At 39.2% G+C, this 27,898-nt stretch overlaps 1 protein-coding gene and 1 long non-coding RNA gene across 6 annotated transcripts; one reads left to right on the forward strand and one right to left on the reverse strand.

Annotated features, from left to right (window-relative positions):
* The first annotated feature begins 903 nt into the window (after window positions 1-903).
* Window positions 904-17,581, forward strand: LOC127914500 (uncharacterized). Its single transcript, XR_008088647.1, has 6 exons — window positions 904-1,211; window positions 1,793-1,870; window positions 2,306-2,468; window positions 12,516-16,632; window positions 16,715-16,878; window positions 17,371-17,581. It is a non-coding gene; the product is annotated as an uncharacterized LOC127914500 (long non-coding RNA).
* Window positions 3,249-26,967, reverse strand: LOC118365463 (interferon-induced very large GTPase 1-like). Of its 5 annotated transcripts, XM_052491088.1 has the most exons (8): window positions 26,872-26,962; window positions 26,039-26,147; window positions 24,866-24,920; window positions 24,567-24,686; window positions 20,025-20,166; window positions 19,231-19,857; window positions 9,728-9,771; window positions 3,249-8,497 (listed from the first exon to the last, which is right to left on the reverse strand). In XM_052491088.1, exons 4-8 carry the CDS (start codon window positions 24,654-24,656, stop codon window positions 3,617-3,619), a joined length of 5,784 nt encoding a protein of 1,927 aa, XP_052347048.1. In that variant the 5' UTR covers window positions 24,657-24,686; window positions 24,866-24,920; window positions 26,039-26,147; window positions 26,872-26,962; the 3' UTR covers window positions 3,249-3,616. The 5 variants fall into 5 exon arrangements, with proteins under 5 accessions (XP_052347048.1, XP_035603594.1, XP_052347049.1 ...); XM_035747701.2 differs by lacking the exon at window positions 24,866-24,920 and having other exon boundaries at window positions 26,872-26,967; XM_052491089.1 differs by lacking the exon at window positions 24,866-24,920 and having other exon boundaries at window positions 24,567-24,675.
* Window positions 26,968-27,898: the final 931 nt, after the last annotated feature.

Genomic DNA, 27,898 nt, shown 5'->3' on the forward strand with positions numbered 1-27,898 from the left:
CAGGGTCAATAGAAGGTAGGCTCTGAGGGTCAGGTCTTGACATGTACCTGAATAATAAAGCAACACCTGCGGGAATGGCATCTAAAACAATCACAAAATCTTTAGGTGTTACAGGGACCTTGTAAAGTGATAAGAATTCTTTATAACTGAGTAAAAGACCTTCTGCATGTACCAGTTGGCTCACCAATAGAATATTATTTCTGAACCAATATTCTAAAAACAGAGAGGTATTTTTATACAATATATCCCGATTATTCCATATATAATATCTGTGTGGAGAAAAATTGTGTTTATAAATTAAGGACCATGACAAAAAAACCTGCCGATGAAAAGCAGAAAGTTTCACTGGAACTTTGTCAATATTATAATTGCAAAACAACATGAAGTTAAGGCCACCAATAGTAGAGAAGACATGATGAGGAATAAAATTCCAGATAGAAGTGGGTCTTCTTTGGAATTGTTTTATCCAATTGATCTTGAAAGTATTATTTAAAGTAGTAAAATCCAGAAAATTCAGTCCACCATTCTCAGAAGTGTTCAGAAATAGGAGGAAATAGCAAGTATTTTTGAAACGATCTATTTGAGATACAACTTTAAGGTGGGGTTTGAAGTGTTTTTCTGAAATGTATGCTTTAGCCACAAAATATGAGTAAAAGATGAGTTGACAACATTATTTGGGTATGAGTAGCACAACATGAGCTTTTAAAAGTGAGACTTTTCACTGGACAGTCATTTACTTTAAACTCTGTCATTGCAGCCCCAGCGGCTGTCAGCCAATCAGCATTCACGGCTCAAACCACCCGTTTATAATATACAGGGCAGCACTACACAGTTGATTACTGATCAGAGTGACTTTGATCAAAGATCAGGCTTTTCAGTATGAGTAAAAGCATCAGTTTAGTAGGCAACTATCTTCACTGCCAGTCTGCCACCAAGCTTCTTGTCATAACCTAGTATCAGGGTGTGAGTGAGAGAACCATTTTTATTTATTTATTGAATCATCATTAAGCACACCTCATTATCATGCTAATCAGTTGGTGACCTGTGTGAGGAGGGTTTCCCACATAAAAGGATAGTTCAAACTTCCAACTAACATTTGACTCTCTGTATCTCAGGAAATAAGGTTATCTTGTCCGATCCCAGTCCGTCTTGCAACTCAAACCACATTCAGGGCCCCTTTCGCCACCAGTGACAACATGGCAATGCCAATGGTAAGTCTCTCTAACTTTCATGCTTTGATGTGCTGCTACTTTTATTCCACACGGTTACTTACTGAAGAGGCTGTGTTTATACAGGCAGCACCAAATCTTATCTTGTGTGGAAAAAGATCAGAATTGGGCTGCCTGTGTAAAACGCAGCCATATAGTAGCCTATATGCTTACTGCACTCAGATGTGTTACTGAGTGAATTAATTTAAACGGTCATGCCCTTGAGTCTTGATTATGTTTTGACAACGTGGTAATTGTTGAAAAAGTAATCTATGCATGCACTGTACATTGTGATTCCAATGATTATTAAGTCATTAAATATTTATAACCCAACATGACATTTGTTATGTTTGTTCCTTATATAATGACAAACTGGGGCGTAGGTTTAACTACTTTTAATTAACATATACTTCAGCTAGAAAAACCCTTGTTTAACCATGCAAGGCATTCTTCAACCACCTGCCCCGCTCGCATAGCCTGCTGGGTAACGTAGTCTAAATGTTTACAGAACACAATATTAAAATGCAAAATCTCTTTTACCTTATGTTCAAAAGCACTCAATTTATTTATATGGTTCTTCATAGGAACTTGAGCTGAAGCATGTGGAGCTGAGAGCTGGAGACCAGTTCAAAGTACAGGGGAGGATTATGGATTAGAATGAGGTACATTTAAGAAATTACATTTTCTTATTTAACTAGGCAAGTCAGTTAAGAACAAATTATTATTTACAATGACGGCCTACCCTGGTCAAACCCGGCCCAATTGTGCGCCGCCCTATTGGACTTCCAATCACAGCCGGATGTGATGCAGCCTGGATTCAAACCAGGTACTGCAGTGGCGCCTCTTGCACTGAGATGCAGTGTCTTAGAACACTGTGCCACTCGGGAGCTGCATTTAACTGTTTATATCACACAGAGGGACCCATAGCATAAAAAATGTAAAAAACTACCAGGTTCACAAATTATTGCTCAAAAGAGGAGAGGACGGACCAGAGAAGGGTTTTGTTTTGGTATAATATATGTGTGAAATCCATGAATGTTAGACAGACATGTATAAGGGTTTCTGGAACGATGTGATTTCCTATTTCCCATATCCAGGTTCCAGATCGACCTGGGCTGTGATGAAGATGACCTGGCACTGCACTTTAACCCACGTTTCAATGATGGCACTGTGCTCGTGTGCAACTCAAAGATTGCCGGCTGCTGGGGGGATGAGAAGAGAGAGATCCACAATCCACTCCAACGGGGTTCTATATTCAAGGTGTGAAAATGGAGGTTGGAAAGATGGAGGGAGGTGGGTTTGATCCTGACAAGACAAATGGAGAATATTGGGCAGTGTTTCAGGTGTTTAATATAACAGGAACAATTAGGGCCTATGTCCATGTAATCTCCTGCTAGTATCGTTCTAAGGAAACTAGCGCCAATACACTGCACAGTCTTTAGTCCAGCTTGTTTGTTGCAATTGGCCATGTGGGTGAATGTGCTACAACACTAATGATGTAAACAAATGGGGTTTCTCCCTCTCAAGATTGTACTGAAGCTGATGGGTGACATGTTTGAAGTGGAGATGCCTGATAGACAGGAGATCCAGTTCCCCAATCGTGAGGGCCTAGACGTCATTACCTACATTCGTATCAAAGGAGACCTCAAACTTATTTCTTTCCAAATCTACTAGACCCCAATATGAGGGGTGATTTAGTTTGCTTCTGTCCTAACCCATTGATCTATGACATTTATCAAATCATTGTTCTAATATATGTAGTAGTGAACTGTTGGACATCTTAAATATGTATTTGGGTTGACCACAGTCTATCATTGTTTATATATTTTTTCCCATAGTACGGTATATTTGTTGCAATAATATTCACAATCACATGTACACTAAACACAAGGGTAATATAAGGATGAGGTTATGGTACTATCTGTCAATCATTTTGATTCCTTTACTACTACTACTACAAAAAGTGTTGCACCCACATCTTGGCCAGGTGAAATATTGGAGTCCATATTGAATTATATTGGTGAGAAAGAGCAAACTATGTCACAATTTCAGAGCATTTATTGAGTATTTGCTTACGGTAATACAATACAAATAATACAAGGCTTTATCACTTGACAGGAAATGTGATAAATTGCTCACACTCAAAACATCTGCATATACATTTTTGATCCCAAAATGAGGCCAATAACTAGGCTTTTTCCTGTTAGTCTATCAGTTTGAGTTAAATGATTGAATCAAAATAAGATGTGTTGTAGGCCTAGCTGATTAGAATAGTAAAAGCGGTGCTTTATTGTACATTGCCAAGAGGTTTTTCAGTTTCTGACTATGTTCATGTTTACAATGTCAACATGTTTAAATGCTTGTGCCATTATGTCTGTATGTTTTTACTATTTGAGCTCCCCTTAGATTTACTTTAAGCTTTCAATAGCTTGCTGTTTTGTGAACTTCCTCCATTCTATTGGAATTTCACCTCTGCCCTGGAATTTTAGGTCATAATACCTTTCCAGATCTTCTTGAAATCGACAAATAAACCACTTCCAGTACGGAAGTTCAGAGAGGTCTGGTGTGATGCTCCAATCATCAAATCTTGGGCCAGCTTTTCTGTATTCTTTCCAAAGATATGTATCCTCTGATTCATGGGATGGGTAAAACCGGCCATTACTTGCTACTGAAGTTGTACAAAAATCAATGCTAAATTCTACTGTGTTTCTGAAGTGCATTCCTTTGATTCCTTTAGAGCGATGAAAGGGGACATTGTGATCCTTCGGTTTGTGCCCCTCCATGGTGTTTGTGCAGATGGCTTTACAGAAGGGACACTGTACCCAGCAGCAATCACAAAAGTGTTTGATCAGAATCTCATCTGGCCTCTCCCTGAACTGCTTCATGTCCAGGAGTGATACATTGCTGAGGCTTCTGTTGATCTCCATGATTCTGTTGGCAAGATCTTTCCTTACCTCTTCTTCGAGGAAGTCAAAGTCGGTTATGTCACAGAAATCACTGAAATTATTTTCAGCAAATTTCAGCTCATCTTTTAGAGCACTGGAAAGCTCTCTAAGCCACATGTTGGTGTCTCCATTCCTGTTTTTGACCGTCTTTGTTGCTGTATGCACTGCATGGCTCACACGCTGCTCTTTAGCTGTTATGTTCCCTTCAATCAAGGCAAGGACTTTGGACCTTTCTGTGAGCATGTATTTCTCTACATCCTCTCTAATAAATTTCTCAAAGTGTTTCCTTGGGTTGTGAATGTAGGTCATGAACTTGTCAAAGTTCTCCTTCTCCGCCAATGATATCAGGATGTGTTTCTCCATGTTAGACCTGTTTCCACTGAATGGTGGGTGACTTAATTGCATTTCTCCAGCTAAGTCAATGGCCGTCTGGTCATAGACCGCCTGTACAATCGATTCTTTCAGTGTGTTGCAAATTAACTCACCAAGCACAGCTGCAGATGAGGAACCTTTGCAGTATCTCTTGAAAATCTTGTTGTACTGTGGCCTCTTCTGCTCCAGGTAAGTAAGGGCATCATTGTTGCTTCTGAATTTGCTATGGGAATCTGCTAACTTACTTCCTGCAAGCTCACACACATGAAGTGAAAGATCAATTGTAAACTCCTTTTTGAATGCATATTTTCTAATCTTTGATTCAAATTCCTTCACGCTTTCTTTGACATGAGTTGCTATTTCTTGCATGTAACTGTCATTGTATCCCATCTTTTCTATGGGCTTTGTCTCGATTATCTTCTGGCTTTGTTTGTCAACATCATTGGTGAATGCTCTTATCAATTCATGATCTGTGTATGTTAGAATGTTGCTTGGACCAATCTGGTCAATTGTCTTGTTCTCTGGAGACTTAAACAAAAAACTCTTAAAAGCACCCCACACATTATTTTTCTTCAATTGGTCATTGTTTGGCTTCCTTTGAGCATCTCTTGAGTGCTGATCGTCGTTAAAAAGATCTTGGTTCTTGGATACAATTGCATAGTTCGAATAACTCCCCAAGGTACAAATCTCACGGTACATTCCGCAACTTTTCCGATCATGTACAAGAGACAATTCATAACCAATCTCTCCAAGGATACAAGTCACATCATCCAATATGTTTATGTCCATAATGGAAGGTGTATCATTGGTCAACTCGGCAACCCACACCCCCCAAAGAGTATTGAATTCATTCTCAAGTTGTTTTTCATCCTTTGCCTTGTCCTTCAGTTTTGAGGCAAGTTCTTTGCTCTTTTGGAAGAGCTTGTTTTCATACTGTGTCTTCTTGTCATCCAGTTTTTTGCGCGCATCCCTCTGCTGAATAACCTCCTCTAACTTTCTTTTTGCTCCCGTCACGAGTTCATCATCAAACTCAACCATTTTGGTTTGAAATCTCCCTTGCCACTGAATCAACATTTCTTTATCTCTGTCTTCATCAAAGTACTTTTCCATTGATTTGTTCACTTCTTCACGAGTCTTTCTCATTTCGTCAACAAGGTAATGTCTCTCAACCCTGTGAAGTTTTCCATTTTCGATTCGATTGTGCAGTTGATTTTCAATGGTTAGCATGGCACTCCTGAGAGCCCAGATCCATTTTCCATACTGAATCTCAAGTTTTCTGTAAACTGCAATTTCTAGTGTGTTTTTGAAGCTGAACACAAAGTTTTCATTCAGCAGTGCATTCCAAAGGTCTTGGATACTGCTTTTGAACTGTGATAATGTCATGCCAAAAGACCTCGATGTTTTAGAGAGGATTGTTTTCCTTAGCTCCTGGACATCCTCACTGTAGCATGGGTTTGGTGGGGCCATGGGTGGGCTGCCCTCCCACAGCTGGGAAAAGTATTTCACATCTCTTTGTATGTCAAATGCAATGACATCGCTGAAACACTCTGCATTACTGTCCTCTTCTTTGGCAGCTAACTGGGTCATCTCGTCTAGTTTGTCCTGTAAGCGCCTCTTTCCCTCCATGTTTTTCTCTCCGGCCGTGATGTCTCCAACATTCTGGTGCACAAACACACAACTTGGAGACAGATTAACTTTCTTCATCCTCATGAAGGCCTGAACAGCTATCTGAATGATGTCCTGCATCTCAGCAGGATTCTCTCCAAATATGTTGATCAAGGTCATGTTTCCAAGGCCAATGACAAAAGTTGCAAGTTCATTGTCATGGTGCACTGTTGCCTTTCCTGCCAACTCTAAAGCTCGAAGTCCCTCAGTGTCAACAACAAGAACATAGTCAAACCTAAAGTCATCTTTCATCTCCTCGGTCACTTTCACCAGTTGCATGAAAGCACCTCTGGTACACCTTCCAGCACTTACTGCAAATTGCAGTCCAAACATTGCATTCAGCATTGTAGATTTCCCAGTGCTCTGGATTCCCAAAATGGACAAAACAAAAACTCTCTGATCTCCTAGTTTCTTGATAACTTCATCTAAAACCCCATTAATCCACGTCAGTGGCACATGAGCTGCATCACCATCCATTAGTTCCATTGGGTGTCCCGATATCATAAGTTCTGCCGCGAGCTCTGGAAGGTAAGACACGGTCACCTCACTTTCTCCTTTGCTTTGCCTGGCCACAGATGCATGGGCTTCATAGATCTGTCCCATTTCCCTCAGAATGTGTTCAAATCCAAAGGTCGCTGCTTGCAGCTTCTCTGATATTTTTTCCAGCTCCATTTGTCTCATTTTCAGTTGCTCTGATTTATCATGCTTCTTTTTCAAAGCCAGGACCTTGGACCACTTTTCATCATATTTGTGATGAAGGTCTGAGAGCTCATCTGAGGACAGGTCATCCAGTAGTATCCCTACCCACTTGAGGAAATATGATTTTTCTTTTTCTCCCAGACATCGTAGACTTGTGATAAACATCTGCATGAGTTCAGTAAAGGCAACTTGATGTTGATGGTGTCGAATTTGCATCATTTCATGTTGTATTTTACTTCTTTCCATCTCTAGATTCCCTTGGAGACGATAAAGGTCTTTATTTTTTTGACACCAATCATGCCACAGCCTACCTTGACATGGAAGAAATTCTTCTTTGATCTTGGACAGTTCCATTTCCTTAAGCAGATCTGTTATCTGCAGAGCATTAGTCTTCCCTACTTGGCAATCTTCATCATCCTCATCTACTCTAAACCCTGAGTACTCTGCCATGTCCTCAAGTTTGAAGGAGCAACATGGTCTTGACAAATTATTTCTAATGATCCTTTTTAGTTCCTCAGACACATCTGACTGATTTCTGTCTCTCAAACCCATTTTGTACTTTCCCTTTTTAATTTCAGTTGCAACAGAATCCTCTTCAGTGAGCAGACATATCAGAGGTTTAGAAGACTTGAACAGCTCTTGCACGATTGCCATACTTTTGTCGCCTTTTCCAAGACTTGGTAAAAGGATAACATTGACTGAGGCTTTTTCAATCAGTCTGTCACGCTGAATTTCTTTCGCAATTGCGTCACCATGGAGATTACAGAATGCAACACAATCAGTGAAAATATCATTGGGCTTCCCAGCAGGACAATACCATGCAATCTCTACCACCCCATCCATTAGGAGGCAGGTTTTACTGCTTCCTGGACAGTGTCTGTGGAAGAATGTGCTGTGACGTTGGTTGATCAAGTTGCTCATCAGCTGAGATTTTGATGAGGACACAGAACCAAGCCTAAAGAATGATACCATTGGTGTTTCTGCCTTGTAAATAGGCATACTTTGGCTGGTGACTATATTAGAGTCATTGGTGGACTTCCAGGTTTTTCTGATTTGTCGAAATGTCCACAAAGGGCATTCAATCTCTTTGGTAAATGGATTTGGCACAAGCAAAGGCAAGGCATACTGACACAAGGACAGCTTTGTGACCATGAACTGCCGAAGGAAACTGTCTGAACAGTGAAACACTGCCATCTGGACGTCCATTGGGTGAACATGCGTGTTCCTCTTTAAATCACCAGAGACTGTGTTCTTGTTGAAAAGGGCATCGAAGGCACTTTCTTCTGTTTCTGCATTATCATTTCTGTTGTCATTTGTGTCATGCATCTCACTGTTCTCATCTCTTACAGGAATATACCTGGCTCTGTAGTCCAGCATCAATAACCTTTGTAGGAAAGTATGAGCAAGTTTGCTCTCTGTTTGGGGTTCATGTTGATGTTGAGCAGAAGAGCCAATGTTCAGGAAGTCTGCAGTTGTCAACTTATCTTGATATTTATCTTGAAGGTGAAGTCTACACATGAGCTCTGCTACTTTTGCTAGTTGTATATTTTCTGGGATGTTTTTTTCAATTAAACTCCCGCTGATTTCTTCAAGTATCTTTTCTTCTCCCTTTAACGTTAACCAAACACATTTTAATATCTTAGTAAGTCAAAACATCTGCCATACTATCAACACACATACTTAAGAGTGACGCAGAGTGATATTTTAAAGAAACAGTCTCTAGTGAAAGTCTACACACCCCTTGCAGTCTCACATTTTGTAGCCTTAAAATGTTATCTAAAAAGGGATTCCATTTTTTTTTCTCCCCTACCGATCTACACAATCTACTCCACATTTTCAAAGTGAAAGAAATTATAGAATAGTGTCAATTTATTTCAAATAAAAAAAACTAAGATGTCTTGATTGCGTATCTCTTCACACCCCAGAGTAATAATTGGTGGAAGCACGTTTGGAAGCCATTACAACCTTATACCTGGGCTTTGGTCCTTTCATATTTTTTTTGATCCTGACAAACTCCCTAGTCCCTGCTGGTGATGAGCATACCCATAACAGGATGCTGCCACCACAATAGTTGAAAACACAGGAGGGTTTCACTCTGTGTTGTATTGGATTTGACCCAAGCCTGTAGATTTTAATCTAGGCCAAAAGGTTATTCTATTTTCCATATTGTCTTGCAGGATTACTTAACAGCCTTGTGAAAACAATGGATGATTTGGAGTGGATTTTTTTTAAATCACAGGATTCATCCTTTTCACTTTGTCACACAGGCCAGTAATGTGGAGTGGATGCAATGTGGTTGATCTTATGTATTTCCTCAGTATTGTGGTGGTAGCATCATTTTATGGGCATGGTTGTCAACGGCAGCGACTGGGGAGAATTTTTGTTTTTCAGCAAGACAATTACACAAATGGGAATGCCAAAGACACCAGAATGGCTTTCTGATAGTTGTTCAGTGTTCCTGAATGGTCCAGTCTCAGTCCTGACTTAGACACAAGGTTTGAATATTGCTATCAATGATTCCCAACCAAAATTACTGAGCTTGAGCAATATTGTTGTGCAAAGTTGGTAGAATCTTATTCAAAATGATTAACAGCTGCCAAAGATGCTTCCACCATGTCTTGATTCCATATGTCTTCACACATCTTTTTTTTCATTCATTCATTTGGAAAGTGTTCTATAATTTTTCTTTCATTGAAAATTTGGAGTAGGTTCTGTAGATAAGTAGGAAAAATAGAATTTTAAGGCAGCAAAATGCAGACTGTACAAGGGGTGTGTAGAATTTCCCAAGGCACTGTATGTGATCTTACCAGAGATTGTGTAAGGTTATTTCAAATGTACCTTTTCTTTGTTTGCAACACCATCTTCAGGCAAGTCATCTGGAACTGTAAGCAAGAGGGACAGGAAAAAGTAAAGTGTATATTAGACACGTACAGTATGATGAGCAGAAGTGTTTTCCTAATGTCTCAATTAGAGGTCGACCAATTAAATCGGAATGGCTGATTTTAATTAGGGCCGATTGCAAGTTTTCATAACAATCGGAAATCTGTATTTTTGGGCTCCGATTTTGCTGCTTAAAATATATATATATATTTTATACCTTTTTTATTTAACTAGGCAAGTTAGTTAAGAACACATTCTTATTTTCAATGACTGCCTAGGAACGGTGGGTTAACTGCCTCGTTCAGGGGCAGAACGACAGATTTTCACCTTGTCGGTTCAGGGGATCCAATCTTGCAACCTTACAGTTAACCAGTTCAACCTGCCTCTCGTTGCACTCCACAAGGAGACTGCCTGTTACGCGAATGCAGTAGAAGCCAAGGTAAGTTGCTAGCTAGCATTAAACTTATCTTAAAAACAATCAATCAATCAATCATAATCACTTGTTATAACTACACATGGTTGATGATATTACTAGTTTATCTAGCGTGTCCTGCGTTGCATATAATCGATGCAACGCTGGGGGATGTTTTAACAAAAGCGCATTTGCGAAAAAAAGCACGTTCGTTGGATGACTGTACCTAACCATTAACATGCCTTTCTTAAAATCAATACACAGAAGTATATATTTTTAAACCTGCATATTTAGCTAAAAGAAGTCTAGGTTAGCAGGCAATATTAACCAGGTGAAATTGTGTCACTTCTCTTGCGTTCATTGCACGCAAAGTCAGGATATATGCAACAGCTTGGGCTGCCTGGCTCATTGCGAACTAATTTGCCAGAATTTTCCGTAATTATAACATAACATTGAAGGTTGTGCAATGTAACAAGAATATTTAGACTTAGGGATGCCACCAGTTAGATAAAATACCGAACGGTTCCGTAATTCACTGAAATAATAAACTTTTTGTTATCGAAATGTTAGTTTCCGGATTCGACCATATAAATGGCCAAAGGCTCGTATTTCTGTGTGTTATGTTATAATTAAGTCTATGATTTGATAGAGCAGTCTGACTGAGTGATGGTAGGCAGCAGCAGGCTCGTAAGCATTCATTCAAACAGCACTTTAGTGCATTTTGCCAGCAGCTCTTCGCAAGCACAGCGCTGTTTATGACTTCAAACCTATCAGCCTAATGGCTGGTGTAACCGATGTGAAATGGCTAGCTAGTTAGCAGGGTGCATGCTAATAGCGTTTCAAACGTCACTCGCTCGGAGACTTGGAGAAGTTATTCCCCTTGCTCTGCAAGGGCCGCGGCTTTTGTGGCGCGATGGGTAACGTTGCTTCGAGTGTGGCTGTTGTCGATGTGTTCCTGGTTCGAGCCCAGGTAGGGGCGAGGAGAGGGACGGAAGCTATACTGTTACACTGGCAATACTATAGTGCCTATAAGAACATCCAATAGTCAAAGGTATATGAAATACAAATGGTATCTAGAGAAATAGTCCTATAAATACTATATTAACGACAACCTAAAACCTCTTACCTTGGAATATTGAAGTCTCATGTTAAAAGGAACCACCAACTTTTATATGTTCTCATGTTCTGAGCAAGGAACTGAAACGTTAGCTTTTTTACATGGCACATATTGCACTTTTACTTCTCCAACACTTTGTTTTTGCATTATTTAAACCATATTGAACATGTTTCATTATTTATTTGAGGCTAAATAGATTTTTATTGATGTATTATATTAAGTTCAAATAAGTGTTCATTGAGAGAATGCCAAGAGTATGCAAAGCTGTCATCAAGGCAAAGGGTGGCTACTTTGAAGAATCTCAAATATATTTTGATTTAACACTTTTGGTTCCTACATGATTCCATGTGTGTTATTTCATAGTTTTGATATCTTCACAATTATTCTACAATGTAGAAAATAGTTTTAAAAATAAAGAAAAACCCTTGAATGAGTAGGTGTGTTCAAATGTTTGATTGGTACTGTATATAGAAATGAAACACTAATATATCTTGATTACATAAATATTCAACCCCCTGAGTCGATACATGTTAGAAACACCTTTGGCAGCGATTACAGCTGTGAGTCTTTCTGGGTAAGTCTCTAAGAGCTTTACACACCTGGATTGTACAATATTTTCACTTTATTATTTTTAAAATTCTTCAAGCTCTGTCAAGTTGGCTGTTGATCATAGCTAGACAGACATTTAAGTCTTACCATAGATTTCAAGCCGATTTAAATCAAATCTGTAACTAGACCACTCTGAACATAGACTGTCTTCTTGGTAAGCAACTCCAGTGTATATTTGGCTTTGTGTTTTAAGTTATTTTCCTGCTGAAAGGAGAATTTGTCTCTGAGTCTGTTGGAAAGCAGACTGAACCAGGTTTTCCTCTAGGATTTTACGTGTGCTTAGCTCAATTCTGTTTCTTTTTATCCTAACACACTCCCTAGTCCTTACCGATGACAAGCATACCCATTACATGATGCAGCCACTACCATGCTTCAAAATATGAAGAGTGGTGCTCATTGACGTGTGGGATTTTCTCCAAACATAACACTTTGTATTCAGGACATAAAGTTAATTTCTTTGACACATTTTTTGCAGTTTTACTTTAGAGCCTTAATGCAAACAGGATGCATGTTTTGGAATATTTGTATTCTCTACAGGCTTAATTTAGGTTAGTATTGTGGAGTAACTACAATGTTGTTGATCCATCCTCTGTTTTCTTCTATTCCAGCCATTAAATTCATTGGCCTCATGGTGAAATCCCTGAGTGATTTCCTTCCTCTCCGACAACTGGGTGTGTTGATACACCATCCAAAGTGTAATTACTAACTTCACCATGCTCAAAGGGATATTCAATGTCTGCTTTGCGAGGCATTGTAAAATCTCCCTGGTCTTTGTGGTTGAATCTGTGCTTGAAATTCATTGCTCGACTGAGGGACCGTACAATTATCTGTATGTGTGCAGTATAGAGATGGGGTGGTCATTAAAACAACATGTTAAACACTATTATTGCACACAGAGTGAGTCCATGCAAATGATTATGTAACTTGATAAGCACATTTTTACTCCTGAATTGATTTAGGCTTAACATAACAAAGGGGTTGAATACTTAGTGACTGAACATTTCCAAAAACATAATTCCACTTTGACATTATGGGGTACTGTGTATAGGCCAGTGACACACAATTTCAATTGAATCCATTTTAAATTCAGGCTGTAACACAAGAAAATATCAAGTGGTGTGAATACTTTCTGAAGGCACTGTAATGTTAGCTGTCAAACTACTCACTTGCGAGTTACAGATTGAAAACATTTTCTGTGATCTCAATCTATCTAGCTACCAATTTTATGTCTGGTGGGGACGTTTACACCAGGGCAACAAGCCGATAAGGCAGGTATATAAGACAGCTGGAATTCCTGTTTGTCCATTACCAAACTGATGTTCGTATCTGTGCAGATGTCAAACTCATTCCATAGAGGGCCGAGTGGCTGAGGGTTTTTGCTCCACCCTTGTACTTGATTGATGGTTGTCTAGGGTTTAATTGAATGGAAAAACCAAAAACGTGCAGACACTAGGCCCTCCATGAAATTAGTTTGACATCCCTGGCAGACTAGTCGATTCCTCCAGATTCGTTTTTTGGTACATATGTATTTTTTTGTTATTACATTTCTGATGTCAGAATGGCCATATTCTGCAAAACACACAACACTAAGATGTTAAAACTAAAAATTCAATATTGATAGTTTCGGTAAGATCAAATTGATATTTACTGTTTCAAAGGCATCTCTAAATAATGTTAATTTAACCATTCTTCTTTTTGTTTAAAATGCAATTTGTACTGCTATAGTGTTAAATATTAAAATAAAGTCTTATTCCAAATGAACCAACTCCCCCACCTCTGTCATGGTTTAAACATGTTTTTCCCATGTGGCTGCACTTGTCGTCCCTGAACAGTCCCTTATTTCAGCCCCGTTTCAGGTGTCCCAACCTTTCTTTCTACAAAAAAGGTCATTTTGTCTGCAAGAGGCGTGAATTATTTCAGGCTGACCACGATTCCGGGTAGTAGCTTAAGGTCTTATTTGGGATTAGCTGTTTACATGCACCTTTTGATATCCCGCTCACGAGTATCACTGTACCCATGAATAAACAGAATATTCCTCAGTTCATATGGGTTCAATGGAATAGTAACTGAACTATGGACACTGACAGTAGGCCTAAAACCTCATGTTGTATAGTATAATATTAACTTCTGCAAAAGTATGCATCTCTTGCAGTAAACTAGTACAAAGAAATGTCATTGTCTCGGAATAGGAGTGGAGAAATATTAGTTATTTCTTTCAGCATCTCCTGAGAAAATGCAAATGTGCATGTAATATGTTATCTTTGAAACTGTTATACAAGCAGACAGTATTTCAACCACATAAAATGTGCATCCAAGACCAACTGAAGTCTTATCATAAATGGGTTTCATCCTTTTCTCAGCTTAAAACCTGTCAACTGATGACATTTGGACATTTTGCACAGGACCTATCTTTCCATAGTTTTGGAGTTATTGCGTTTTCTTCCCGGTCCCTAAACGAAATGGACAACTTTACCGGTGTTAACTACATACTGTAGATTACAAATGCATTCATTCTATGCTGTAAGACATTATTCCGGTGACCACTACTTTATTTAATCTTCTGGAGCGGCAAGTTATGACAGAAGAGAAGCTGCAACTTGTTGACAAACAACTGGCCTACCAATTTTCTACATTTTTATATGGCCTACCAAATGTCAGAAATTATAATCAGAAACTTGTCTAAATTAGGGGTGAAAATAGCCAGTAGACAATATGGTCCAGTATGAGAATCAGCCAAATAAATGATTATGAAATGACTGGTGGATCAAACCTACTTTTTGAAATTATTTGTTTGACAATCAGATGAAAACATCACACAACACCCATGATATGTGAAACTGAGTCTGCACAGACCGCAAAAAAATAACAGTAAATGGGATAAGATGTTTACATGCCACAGTACTCTGTCTAAGATTAGCATATCCCAGGCATCTTATCCAGGTTTTTCATAACCGGGATGCAAGCTTTTTGGGTTATTGTAAACGGGATATGCCTCAACACAAAAACAGAATACTTGTCACGACTTCCGCCGAAGTTGGCTCCCCTGCCTGTCGTCACCGTCCTACTAGCCGCCACCGATCCCTTTTTCGTTTGTCTGTTTGTTTTGTCTTGTTAGTTTCACCTGTGTTTCTGTTTGGTTTAATGAGCTTCCCTATTTTTAGTAGGTGGACCCGCCCTTGCTATGTGCGGGATTGTCTCTATGTTACTTGTGTGTGTGTGGTTTAGGTAGAGGTGGATTTATTTTCTTAACTTGACACCCTGTGTTTTTTGGGTTGTCACGTTGTTGTCCGCGCCCTGTATTGTTGGGCTTATCATTTTGTGTGCCGAAGTAAAGAGCACTTTTCCCCAGTGGAACTCTCTGCGTCTGATTCCTTCACCCACCTAGTCCCGCGTGACAATACTTAAGTCTTCCGAATAATAATGGGATATTGGTGTGCACTAAAAACTGCTATGGTGAAAGCCCTTCTGAAGAAAAGTCATCTAGATTCTTCAGCTTTTAGCAATTTATGGCCAACGATCCATTCTTAAGCAAAATTCTGGAGAAATTGGTGTTCAAACAGCTAAATTATTTTTTAAGTGACAACAGTATTTTTAAAAAATTTAAAAATCCAATCTGGTTATCGTGCCCAGCACAGGGACAGCCTTAGTTAAGGTAGTAAATGATTATAGAGCCAACACAGATGCCAAACAGCTCTCTGTCCTTGTACTGTTAGATTTAATTGCTGCATTCGACACTGTTGACCATGATGTCTTTCTAGACAGACTGGAGAGGTGGGTTGGCCTCTCCGGTTCTAAATTGGTTTTAGACCTATTTAACTGGTCAAGTTTTTTGTGACCCTTGGTGAACATAACTCAGAGAAAATACATATCACATGTGGTGTTCCACAAGTTTCGATTTTGGGTCCGGTACTGTTCAGTTTATATATGTTACCCCTTGGCAGCATTATCAGAAAGCACAGCATTGATTTTCAATGCTACGCAGACGATACACACATTTACATTTCTGTGTCACCAGAGGATTTTAGATCCACTGAAAAATTATTAGATTGTATTAGTGATTTAAATACTTGGTTGGCTCATAACTTCCTCCAGTTAAAGACCAATGTATTTATTGTTGGAGCCAAAGCATAGAGAGAGAATCTAGCCGCACATTTGAATTCACAGGCAATAAATATAAAACACCAGGTAAAAAACCTTGGTGTTATTTTCAATTATGGACTACATTGAGTCACACATTAGGAATGTGACCAAAATAGCTTTTTACCACCTGAGGAACATTGCCAAGATGAGGCCGTTTCTCTGTCTGATACAGAGAGACTCATCCATGCTTTTATTACAAGTAGGCTTGACTTCTGTAATGCTCTCCTGTCTGGTCTACCCAAGAAAGCCATTGGTCAACTACACAACATACAGAATGCTGCAGCATGGGTACTGACCAAGACCAGACTGAGAGCACACATTACACCAGTTTAAAGGTCTCTGTACTGTAAAACATACAGAATGCTGCAGCATGGGTACTGACCAAGACCAGAGAGCACACATTACACCAGTTTAAAGGTCTCTGTACTGTAAAACATACAGAATGCTGCAGCATGGGTACTGACCAAGACCAGACTGAGAGCAGGCATTACACCGGTTTAAAGGTCTCTGTACTGTAAAACATACAGAATGCTGCAGCATGGGTACTGACCAAGACCAGAGAGCACACATTACACCAGTTTAAAGGTCTCTGTACTGTAAAACATACAGAATGCTGCAGCATGGGTACTGACCAAGACCAGAGAGCACACATTACACCGGTTTAAAGGTCTCTGTACTGTAAAACATACAGAATGCTGCAGCATGGGTACTGACCAAGACCAGAGAGCACACATTACACCAGTTTAAAGGTCTCTGTACTGTAAAACATACAGAATGCTGCAGCATGGGTACTGACCAAGACCAGAGAGCACACATTACACCAGTTTAAAGGTATCTGTACTGTAAAACATACAGAATGCTGCAGCATGGGTACTGACCAAGACCAGAGAGCACACATTACACCAGTTTAAAGGTCTCTGTACTGTAAAACATACAGAATGCTGCAGCATGGGTACTGACCATGACCAGAGAGCACACATTACACTGGTTTAAAGGTCTCTGTACTGTAAAACATACAGAATGCTGCAGCATGGGTACTGACCAAGACCAGAGAGCACACATTACACCAGTTTAAAGGTATCTGTACTGTAAAACATACAGAATGCTGCAGCATGGGTACTGACTAAGACCAGAGAGCACACATTACACCGGTTTAAAGGTCTCTGTACTGTAAAACATACAGAATGCTGCAGCATGGGTACTGACTAAGACCAGAGAGCACACATTACACCAGTTTAAAGGTATCTGTACTGTAAAACATACAGAATGCTGCAGCGTGGATACTGACCAAGACCAGAGAGCACACATTACACCGGTTTAAAGGTCTCTGTACTGTAAAACATACAGAATGCTGCAGCATGGGTACTGACCAAGACCAGAGAGCACACATTACACCGGTTTAAAGGTCTCTGTACTGTAAAACATACAGAATGCTGCAGCATGGGTACTGACCAAGACCAGAGAGCACACATTACACCGGTTTAAAGGTCTCTGTACTGTAAAACATACAGAATGCTGCAGCATGGGTACTGACCAAGACCAGAGGTCCCTCAGGTCCTCTGACACTGTCCTTCTAACATCCCAAAGACAAGGACCAAGAGGCAGCTTTTTTAATGCCCTCAGTCTCTGTACTCCCAAAGTAAAACATACAGAATGCTGCAGCCTCTGGGTACTTGACAAGACCAGGCAGAGAGGCACACATTACACCAGTTTAAAGGTCTCTGTACTGGCTGCCTGTGAGTTTTAGAATGCCCTCACTGGAATTTAAGATTATTCCAAGAGGCTGGTTTTTAAATCAATCCTCTGGAATTGTTCAAAGACCCCAAGACATGTCAGACATGCTTTTTAAGTTATGTACCCTCTAGGTCAAAGACAGGTCCTCTGACACTGTCCTTCTAACTATCCCAAAGACAAGGACCAAGAGGCATGGAGAGGCAGCTTTTAGTTATTATGCCCTCAGCCACTGGAATAGCTTCCCAAAGACAAGGACCAAGAGGCATGGAGAGGCAGCCTTTAGTTATTATGCCCTCAGCCTCTGGAATAGCTTCCCAAAGACAAGGACCAAGAGGCATGGAGAGGCAGCCTTTAGTTATTATGCCCTCAGCCACTGGAATAGCTTCCCAAAGACAAGGACCAAGAGGCATGGAGAGGCAGCCTTTAGTTATTATGCCCTCAGCCTCTGGAATAGCTTCCCAAAGACAAGGACCAAGAGGCATGGAGAGGCAGCCTTTAGTTATTATGCCATCAGCCTCTGGAATAGCTTCCCAAAGACAAGGACCAAGAGGCATGGAGAGGCAGCCTTTAGTTATTATGCCCTCAGCCTCTGGAATAGCTTCCCAAAGACAAGGACCAAGAGGCATGGAGAGGCAGCCTTTAGTTATTATGCCCTCAGCCTCTGGAATAGCCTGTCAGAGAACCTGAGGAGGGCCCAAACTGTGGACATATTTAAAATAGATCTTAAAGCACATCTTTTTAGCTTTGCTTTTCCTTCAGGTACTTTTTAGTAGTTCAGTTTGTGTAATTCTTTTGTTTTTTTAAAATCTTATGTTTGTTGTGTAGTAAATATTTCAGCTTTTATTTTCATAGTTTTGTATTCATTTTTTCCTGTAAAGCACATTGCGTTTCGTTCCATTTCTGAAATGTGCCATTTAAAGCTTGATTTGATTTGATTTGCATGTCAATGTGGTCAATGACAAACCCCAAATGTCATCACACTTTTTGGTGTTTTGTAACAGATGTCTCTTTCCATTCATCAAGTGGAGTGAGTGCACAGTGCACTGTTTGGATCTGGAATTATTTTGGAGTGGATGAACATGTGCAGGTAGTCTACCTTTTGAAGTGATTTGTTTGACAATAAGATGAAAACAACATAACTGGATGTGTTCATGCCAAATGAAAAGGTAATAAAAAATGTTTTACCCTTAAATGACATGTACTTACTATTAGGCCAATAAAAAGCAGGCCAATTCAAGCGCGTGCACACATAGGTCTATTTAATTTTTTTAACCCCCTCCTCGAATGTCACTGTATAATTCGCACTCTGCCTATCTATGAAAGATATAGACTGGAAACTGTTTTTGGATATCGTCAACAATCGGGGTAAGTGTGTGTGTCGACGGAGCCACATGTCAAGATGGGGAAAATCCTCCTACAGCTGCTGCATCAAATGCATTGAGGACATACCTGATGCAGTTCTCTCCTCGCTTTGTGATCGGTCACCCCAATCTGTTTTCAGTTGCTGTTTCCTGATCTCTTCGTCATACATTTCTCCTGTGTAGCAGCATGGATCATTTTCAGACACCATGAGGTCTATCTGTTCAAGTAATGTTGAAATCTCGGTTGGATCATTCATACTCTTTTTGCAGGTGAGATACCTATTTCCACACATTTCTATGAGATCCATCAGATCATTGTTGTCCTTTAGATCACCCAACCCAAAGTCTTGGTCATTCTTGTGGGTAAAGACGATTATTGTAAAGGCAAGGGCTCTCTCTCCAAGCATTCTTTCCAGCCACCCCACTCCCATTTGGAATTCATCAATATGCTGGCCCAATGGTAGAAGTAAGAGGACAGCATTGATACCCTGCTTATGCACAAGTGGACCTATGTGATTCTCCTGGGTAAGTTCAGAACTCTGCAAGCCCAGCATGTTGATGACAGAGACACAACGACCGGACAAATCATACATCCTGGGTGCTATCTGTGAGAGTTCTGCTGCTGGTAGATCATCTTGACCAAGAAGGAGATTTCCAGATTCAATCTCCATAGAATCAGTGCCACCAATCAATGCAATTGTCAGAACAGGAGTCACTGAAAAATAATTATAAGGACAATTAAATGTACGTACTGTAAGTTAGCTGTAAATCACGTACAATGCTATGACATGATGGTTGACTAAAACAATCTCACCTGTCTTCTAATTGTAAGTTGCTCTGGATAAGAGCATCTACTAAATTACTCAAATGTAAATTTCTTACTGCTTTGTGCGAAATTAGAAGGCGTTGTGATTTCTGTCTTTTCTTCATCAGTCTTGGTTGTCTTGTCATCCTGTTGGTCGCTGTGTTGACTCTCACTGTCTGTGATGTCAAGGGCCTCAGGCTCCAACTGTAGAAATAGTTGCTGTGGATGTATCATGGGAGTATCAAAATACATATCTGGATTACATCATTTGAGTACAAACATTTATAAGTATTTTGTTAAAGTTACTGTGTAAATTCAAAGGTAGTGGTCAGATTACATTTACTTCAGAACCCAAGGTTTGGAAAAAATGGGAATGCCCTTGTCATGCAAATTCTGCATAGGTCTGCGCAAATATTAACAACATATTGAAAAGATGAGTAAGTTATTTCAGAAGCTAACAGATTCATTAACTACCAACAACAGCTGCAAATCCCAATGAAACTACATCATGTTTTGATGTTCACTTTCCTTGCTTTGTCTAACAACACTATCATGAATCTAGAAAATAGGTTTTGTGGGTCTGCGTGCAGTATATATTTAGTTTCATAGCACAAACGTTTGCAAGCAAGTTTCTCACACTGTCTTTAGTTGTGGCCTGCCAGGGCAAGTCCAGGAGGGTTGCCTTGCAGTGACCCCACTTCCCAATTTTAGAACACTATCTTCACTGTCCTAGATGGGTATTTAGGTTCTGGTCAAGTCACCAAAAAATAACACGACTTTGGGGCTATTCAAGACCCTAAAATTGCCACTTTCTATGCCGAAATTACACAAGAATGTTACAAAACCTCCAGGGTGTCCGTCGTATTGTAGCGGTATTGATGCAGTAACGGTCCCTTTATCAACTTTTGCATTTTTTTATTAGACCACTCGCAGAACAGCCCCCCTCCTTTGTAAAAAAAAAAAAAGGACACCAGCAGTATGATCTCTATTATTGAATCTCTTGATTCTCTCCTTGTGAATACTTTGTTTGTTACTTTTGATGTTGAGTCGTTATACACGAATATTCCACACGGGGGCGGTATTGAAGCAATGAAACATTTTCTTCTGCAACGTGACCTTCCAGGGCATGCATTATAACTTTTACTGAAATAGTACACACACGTTTCTAAATGATTTCTTTATTCAGACGTCGGGTACTGCTATGGGATCCCCTATGGCTCCTAACTATGCTAATTTGTATGTGAAACATTACTCAATACTCTCAAAAAATATTTATTGCCTAACATTATTATATGGATACGGTTCATTTATGGTATTTCTGTTCTATGGAGGGGTAATGCAAAACAGCTCCAGGCATTCCAAGCTTTTCTTAACTCTTATTCTGGGCACCTGAGATTTACTATGCAATCTGGCACACGTCAAATCCGTGTCCTTGATCTTCTGATTGTGTGCGGATAATGTTCTATATACTGATATACAGGAAACCTACTGATCGTAACAGTTTGTTGAGGGCTGATAGCGGTCACCAGCTTCCCTTGAAAAACAGTTTTCCCTACAGCCAATTCTGTCGAATCAAAATAATTTGCAAAAAACAATCAGATTTCGAAAGAAATATGTCTGAGATGCAAAGAAAATTCAAGGACAGCGGGTACAAAAACGGTCAGATTAAAATAAAAAATAACGCATTCTTACTACCTGCTATTCAAAGTGTTCTGAACAAATGAAGGGGAATCGTTCGCAAACATTTTCGGACATATTCTCGCGGGGCAGAAATCTCAAAGCACAATTGTTAAACTCTGATTTTACCACCCCAAAACAACGCCTCTACGGGATGGAAACTACAAGTGTAATGGCTGCGCTCAATGCAATGGCACTTACAAACGTAGCTCCTTCAAACACCCCCAAACAGGGAAACAAATCCACAATTAAAGGTATTATCACGTGCTCCAATGACGCAGTTGTTTATTTTATGAATTGTAATTGTGGTAAAACGAAGTGCGAATTAAAAGTATGAATCTCGGAGTATCATAAAAAACAGTTGCGGCCCACTTTTTGGAATCGAACCACTCGAGTTCGTCCCTACGTTATATCGGCACCGACCACGTCACTATCCCTAGGAGAGGAGTTGACCTCGACAATTTATTGTTTTAACAAGATTTAAAGACGCTTGCTCCCTTCGGTCTCAACCTAGACTTTGATCTGAACCCATTCTTATGATTATTGTGATGTTGCTATTCATTGGAAATATTTGTAGGCCTATGTGGCCAAATGGTATCTTTGATCGTATCCTATCCATTTCTGCTGTTTTGTATATGTTCTATTTATATCTGTAAATTAAATTACAGATATCTGTAAATTATATCAAGCCACACACAGCCATGATTACAGACACATGTGTGTGTCCCTTTACACTATATAAACTAGTGACCCGCAGTGTTTGTCATTATACCCTGATTAAGACAGCTTGTCTGTCGAGATGTTGGTTATTCAATTATTGCATCTTAGCGCCTAGTGTGCGCTCTCCTTTTCCTTTTAAAGTGTTCTACTCCGCTTGCCAGCACCTCGCCTAATAAACAAGTGTGCGTTTCTTTCGCCTCCAGATGTGCCTAGCAACACATACCTTGGAGGGAGGCAACGGGTGTTCGAGCAGTAAGGGCTAACAAAGCTGTCTAGACGAAAGTCAGCAAATGAAGTCGTGGGGAGGTGCATCTGCGACAGCCGAAAGTCGGACACTAGTGGTTTTCCAACAGCAAGGCTCAGATCAACATGGCAGTGTCAACATAATTGCTAATGCTTATAAAAAAATGTCTTTGTACATTTCGAAATAAACTTTTCTATACCCCCATATCACACACTTACAAACTGAAAACGTGCATACTATCAATTGGTTAGAAACAGGCCTCAAATATAACTTTCATTTGTATCTGCTTTAGAATCGTGGAAAAGTTGGGTTCTGTTTAGGGTCACGCTTGTGTGGGTCAAACAAAAACAATGATTGGTGTGTCACAAAAACACAGTAGACAGAGCCATGGATGCAAGGTCTGACCATCATATATATATATATATGCCATTTAGCAGACACTTACAGTCATGTGTGCATACATTCTACGTATGGGTGGTCCCGGGAATCGAACCCACTACCCTGGCGTTACAAGCGCTACCAACTGAGCTACAGAAGGACCACATCATTTTAGATATAATTTGGCTTACTGGGATCTCCTTAAAATGTTGATATTTGGTTACATTGACAACCAAATATAATTCAATATCACATTTGTAATACAGAAAATAGCCTATTAACTTATTTACATGTTACCTAATTATATATGAATTACTGTAATGTGGCTCCTGAGTGGCGCAGCGGTCTAAGGCATGACATCTCAGCGCTAGAGGTGTCACTACAGACCCCGGTTTGATTCCAGGCTGTATCACAACTGGCCGTGATTGGAAGTCCCATAGTGCGGTGCACAATTGGCCCAGCGTCGTTAGGGTTTGACTGGGGTAGGCTGTCAATGTAAATACGAATTTGTTCTTAAATGACTTCCCTTGTTAAATAGAAAGAAATACAATGTTGGATTCATGTCTCCATCTTCACTCAAAATCACAGTTCAAAATAGTTCCATCTGTGCCACTGACTTAATCATATTCTTTAACTTAGATTTTTGACCTGGATGGAGACATGAATAGAGACATGAATCAAACATACAGTATCAGCCAAACAGTAGATGCTATAGCCAAGTAAATCTTCTTGCATAGACAACCAAACACAATTCAATATCCCTTTTGTAATACAGTAAATAACAGTATTTATTCAACCTTAAAATAAGTATTTATTCAACCTAAAATGAGTAAAACATCCATGGACACATTTTGGGGTTACTGTAATTTGTAAATGTCTTCTTATATAATCCTAGAAAGCTTGCATGTTCAAGATGGCTTGCGAAGGTCACAGATCTATGGAGATCTTCTCAATTGCTCTGATGTTAAAGTCTGGTCTCACAGACTAGATGTAACATAGTAAACGGAAATCCGGGACACGGCAGAATTTTGAACAGCATGTAGTTTTAATGCAATCTTAACCACCATTTAGGATATTTGTTTTTGCTATTAGATGCAGCACAGTGACAGCACATTGTAAACAAAATATCAGATATTGTTTCCATTGGAATTCAGTTGTGCTTTTAGATGATTGAATGCATAGTGATAACACATTGGGAAATCAACAAATATGTGGCTGTCTTTTTGTGTGGGTGATTAAAGGTTGTAATTACATTTGACATAATTAGCAGACACTCTGATCCAGAGCAACAATTGAGGTTAAGTGCCTTGCTGAAGGGCACATCGACAGATTTATCATCTAGTCGGCTCAGAGATTCAAACCAGCAACCTTTCAGTTACTGGCCCAATGCTCTAAACTACTAGGCTACTATGTTGTCCCCTCTCATTGATCAACGTCTAAGCCAAATATTTCCCAATTGTCCACATTGAAATAATGTGCCCAGTAGAATGCTTGTCTCTTTGTCTCTGTTTTAATGAGAATTTTCCTGATTTAGTTGAGAGTCAATTCCTGACACTCTCTGTCTTGCTGTTCCTAACACGATGGTTCCTCAGTTACTCACATGTTCTTCTCCTTGATATGTACACTCAGACGACGGATCCAGTGCGTCCTCAAGCTCTGTCTCCATTTCCTTATTTTCTCCAGTCTCCATTATTATCTGCTACTAGTCACTGCAACAAAACTTCAGAAAAATCAATCAGTTGTATATTATTATATTCACTTCAGTTACCTTACATCAAAACAAAACCTTTGTTAGTATAATGCGTGTGTAGAGTGTGTGTGTGTGTCTCTTCGCAGTCTGCGTTGTTCCTTGAGATGATGCTTATTCTGTTTTGTTTTTTACTGATTTTATTGAGTTACCGGAGTTACTATAGAGTACCAGTGTCCGTGTTGAGTGTCCTTCCCTATAAGTGTCCTGAAAATCAGTTGTTAAATTATTCACAGAGAAATAGCATTGTATCTTGTCAAACACAATCTTTTCTATAAGTTTGCTAGGAACTGGCAGCAAGCTGATTGGGCGGCTGTTAGAGCCAGCAAAGGGAACTTTAACATTTCTGGGTAGCGGAATTACTTTAGCTTCCCTCCAGGTCTGTGGACAAACCATTTTCAAGATGCATCACAAACTACCATTGGGTTTTGTAATTGGTTTGCTTGAACAATGAAATTAGCTCCATAATAGATAACATGATTTGGTTTAAATAGAACAATTATGTGAATCTTTAGTGTCAATTTTGAGCTTGACTGTGTCATTTGGTATGACATATGTACGAACACACAAATAAACATACAAAAATATATATATATACATATAAAGGAAAGGATTTGTTTTTTTTAAGTCAGTCTTTCGCCGCATCTATGTAAATTCATCTTTACATTAGAATGTTTGGTTTTTATGCTATTTTATACGACTTACACTGTATTATACTACTGACACTGTATTATACTACTTACACTGTATTATACTACTGACACTGTATTATACTACCTACACTGTATTATACTACTGACACTGTATTATACTACTTACACTGTATTATACTACTGACACTGTATTATACTACTGACACTGTATTATACTACTTACACTGTATTATACTACTGACACTATACTACTTACATTATACTACTGTATTATACTACTGACACTGTATTATACTACTGACACTGTATTATACTACTTACACTGTATTATACTACTTACACTGTATTATACTACTTACACTGTATTATACTACTTACACTGTATTATACTACTGACACTGTATTATACTACTTACACTGTATTATACTACTTACACTGTTTTATACTACTTACACTGTATTATACTACTTACACTGTATTATACTACTTACACTGTATTATACTACTGACACTGTATTATACTACTTACACTGTATTATACTACTTACACTGTATTATACTACTTACACTGTATTATACTACTTACACTGTATTATACTACTTACACTGTATTATACTACAGTTACCATGAGGTGCAACATAAACAAACATACATTATAAAGGTTACTTACAGTTTGCAAAGTGATATCCATTTGTTGTCTGTTCATAATGTAGACTGAAGTGAACCTTTTGTCCACAGGGTATTTATAAGGCCTTCAGTATCTTTCAAAACATAATTTCCTGGAAATCACATGACAATGTGTAAATGAAACTTAAGACATTTGACATGGCAAAAAAGTTTGGTTAGCAATCAGTACACTGTAACTAATACTGTTTATCGCAAGGCAAACATGAAATAAGACATTCATGAAATTATATATTTTACTTGAATGTAAATAAAAAATGTAGTGCAAAGTCTCCAAAATCCTTTATTGGAGTGGTGGGGAAACAACATGAATTGTGTAATGCAGTATAAATTTGACCTAATTTAAAAGTTATATAGACCTTTGAGAATGCATACCCCCACCCTGTCACATGATGAAGACAGAGTTTTTTCTCAGTGACCAGCCTTTATAAAGCAAGTTTTCAAGGATAGTGAGTTTCGTTTGCTCAGAGAAACTGCAAAGAGTTGTGTATGTGTGGCTGTGGTGGTGTCACGCCCTGGCCATAGAGAGGCGTTTTATTCTCTATTTTGGTTAGGCCAGGGTGTGACTAGGGTGGGCATTCTATGTCCTTTTTTCTATGTTTTGTATTTCTATGTCTTGGCCTGGTATGGTTCTCAATCAGGGACAGCTGTCTATCGTTGTCTCTGATGGAGAACCATACTTAGGTACCCTTTTCCCCCCACTTGTTTTGTGGGAAGGTAAAGTTGTAGTGGTTCAGGGCACATAGCGTCACGGTTGTTTTTTTTTTTGTTCTTCACTTGTCGGTGTCATTTTTAAATAAAGTTCAAATGTACGCTTACCATGCTGCACCTTGGTCCAGTCCTTCAGCCAGCTGTGACAGGTGGGTAGATGTAAAAGTGCATTTGTGTTTATGTGTCTGTGAATGCTTTTGTGGAATGTCATCCTACTTGCACCAAGAACCTCCGGGGTGTGTGTGTGTGTGCAGGAAGTAGTTGACAGAGAGAGAGGAAGAGATGCAGTGTCTCTGCTCTGAATTAAAATCAGCTCCGCCCAGTCCGATACAACAGGTGCCATGGAGTCCTCATTCTTAGTCATTGGGATTTCAGAAAGTAGAATTTGAGTGTTTTGCTTCTATATCTGAATGAAGGGACAATATAGTATTGCCTTCTTTGTATGTCTAATGTTGTTTTTAGGACAAATTATGTTGATCTAGTAGATCTGTTCCCAAGTAATCCTTTGAACAAGTAGAGACATGATAGTGTCTCAATGTATGAAATGATTATGTTATTTCCAAATACAATATCTGTCTGGTCTTACTTTTGGTCAATGTGCAGTGTACAAATGATTATCATTATGTTCCAGCCCCCTATTCACTCAGAAATAAATCATCCCACGGCTGAATCAAGTTACCTCTGGTCTATAGTGACTATCCATTCCTGGTTGAAAATCACTGCTTGTTTCTGTATATTTTCTTTATCCACTTAATGTGTCAAAAAGGACAGAACCAATGCTTATTAAAAAACAGTATTTATTAAGAATATGACTGCTATGACAGCTACTGGTAAATGGATCAAACTAGACAATCGTATCTCATTCTGTATACATACTGTATTCATATGTGACATCACATGTCTGTACTGGTCATTTTAAGTCGAGTGCCTGTAGTCTTATGAACAGCTAATATTCAACTTAATTTGATTACCTTCATGTATGACAATGCATTTGTTTCCTTGTTATTTAAAAATAAATTATACTCCCATGTATGAACATAACACTGAGAACAAACATACTTGGAAAAAGGAGTTGACAATAACTATCCCTGTAGGGCTATAGGTTTAAACGATTATAGGGCTGTGTATCCAAAAT

The sequence above is a fragment of the Oncorhynchus keta genome, chromosome 32, assembly GCF_023373465.1.
Source record: "Oncorhynchus keta strain PuntledgeMale-10-30-2019 chromosome 32, Oket_V2, whole genome shotgun sequence".
Taxonomy (NCBI): Eukaryota; Metazoa; Chordata; class Actinopteri; order Salmoniformes; family Salmonidae; genus Oncorhynchus; species Oncorhynchus keta.

Coding starts and splice junctions, on each gene's coding strand:
- LOC118365463 (XM_035747701.2), bottom strand. CDS start 24,656: ATGGAGACTGGAGAAAATAAGGAAATGGAGACAGAGCTTGAGGACGCA. Junction 20,167..24,566: donor CATATCAAGGAGAAGAACAT/GTGAGTAACTGA, acceptor ATACATCCACAG/CAACTATTTCTACAGTTGGA. Junction 8,498..9,727: donor GTGTTGCAAACAAAGAAAAG/GTACATTTGAAA, acceptor TTAACGTTAAAG/GGAGAAGAAAAGATACTTGA.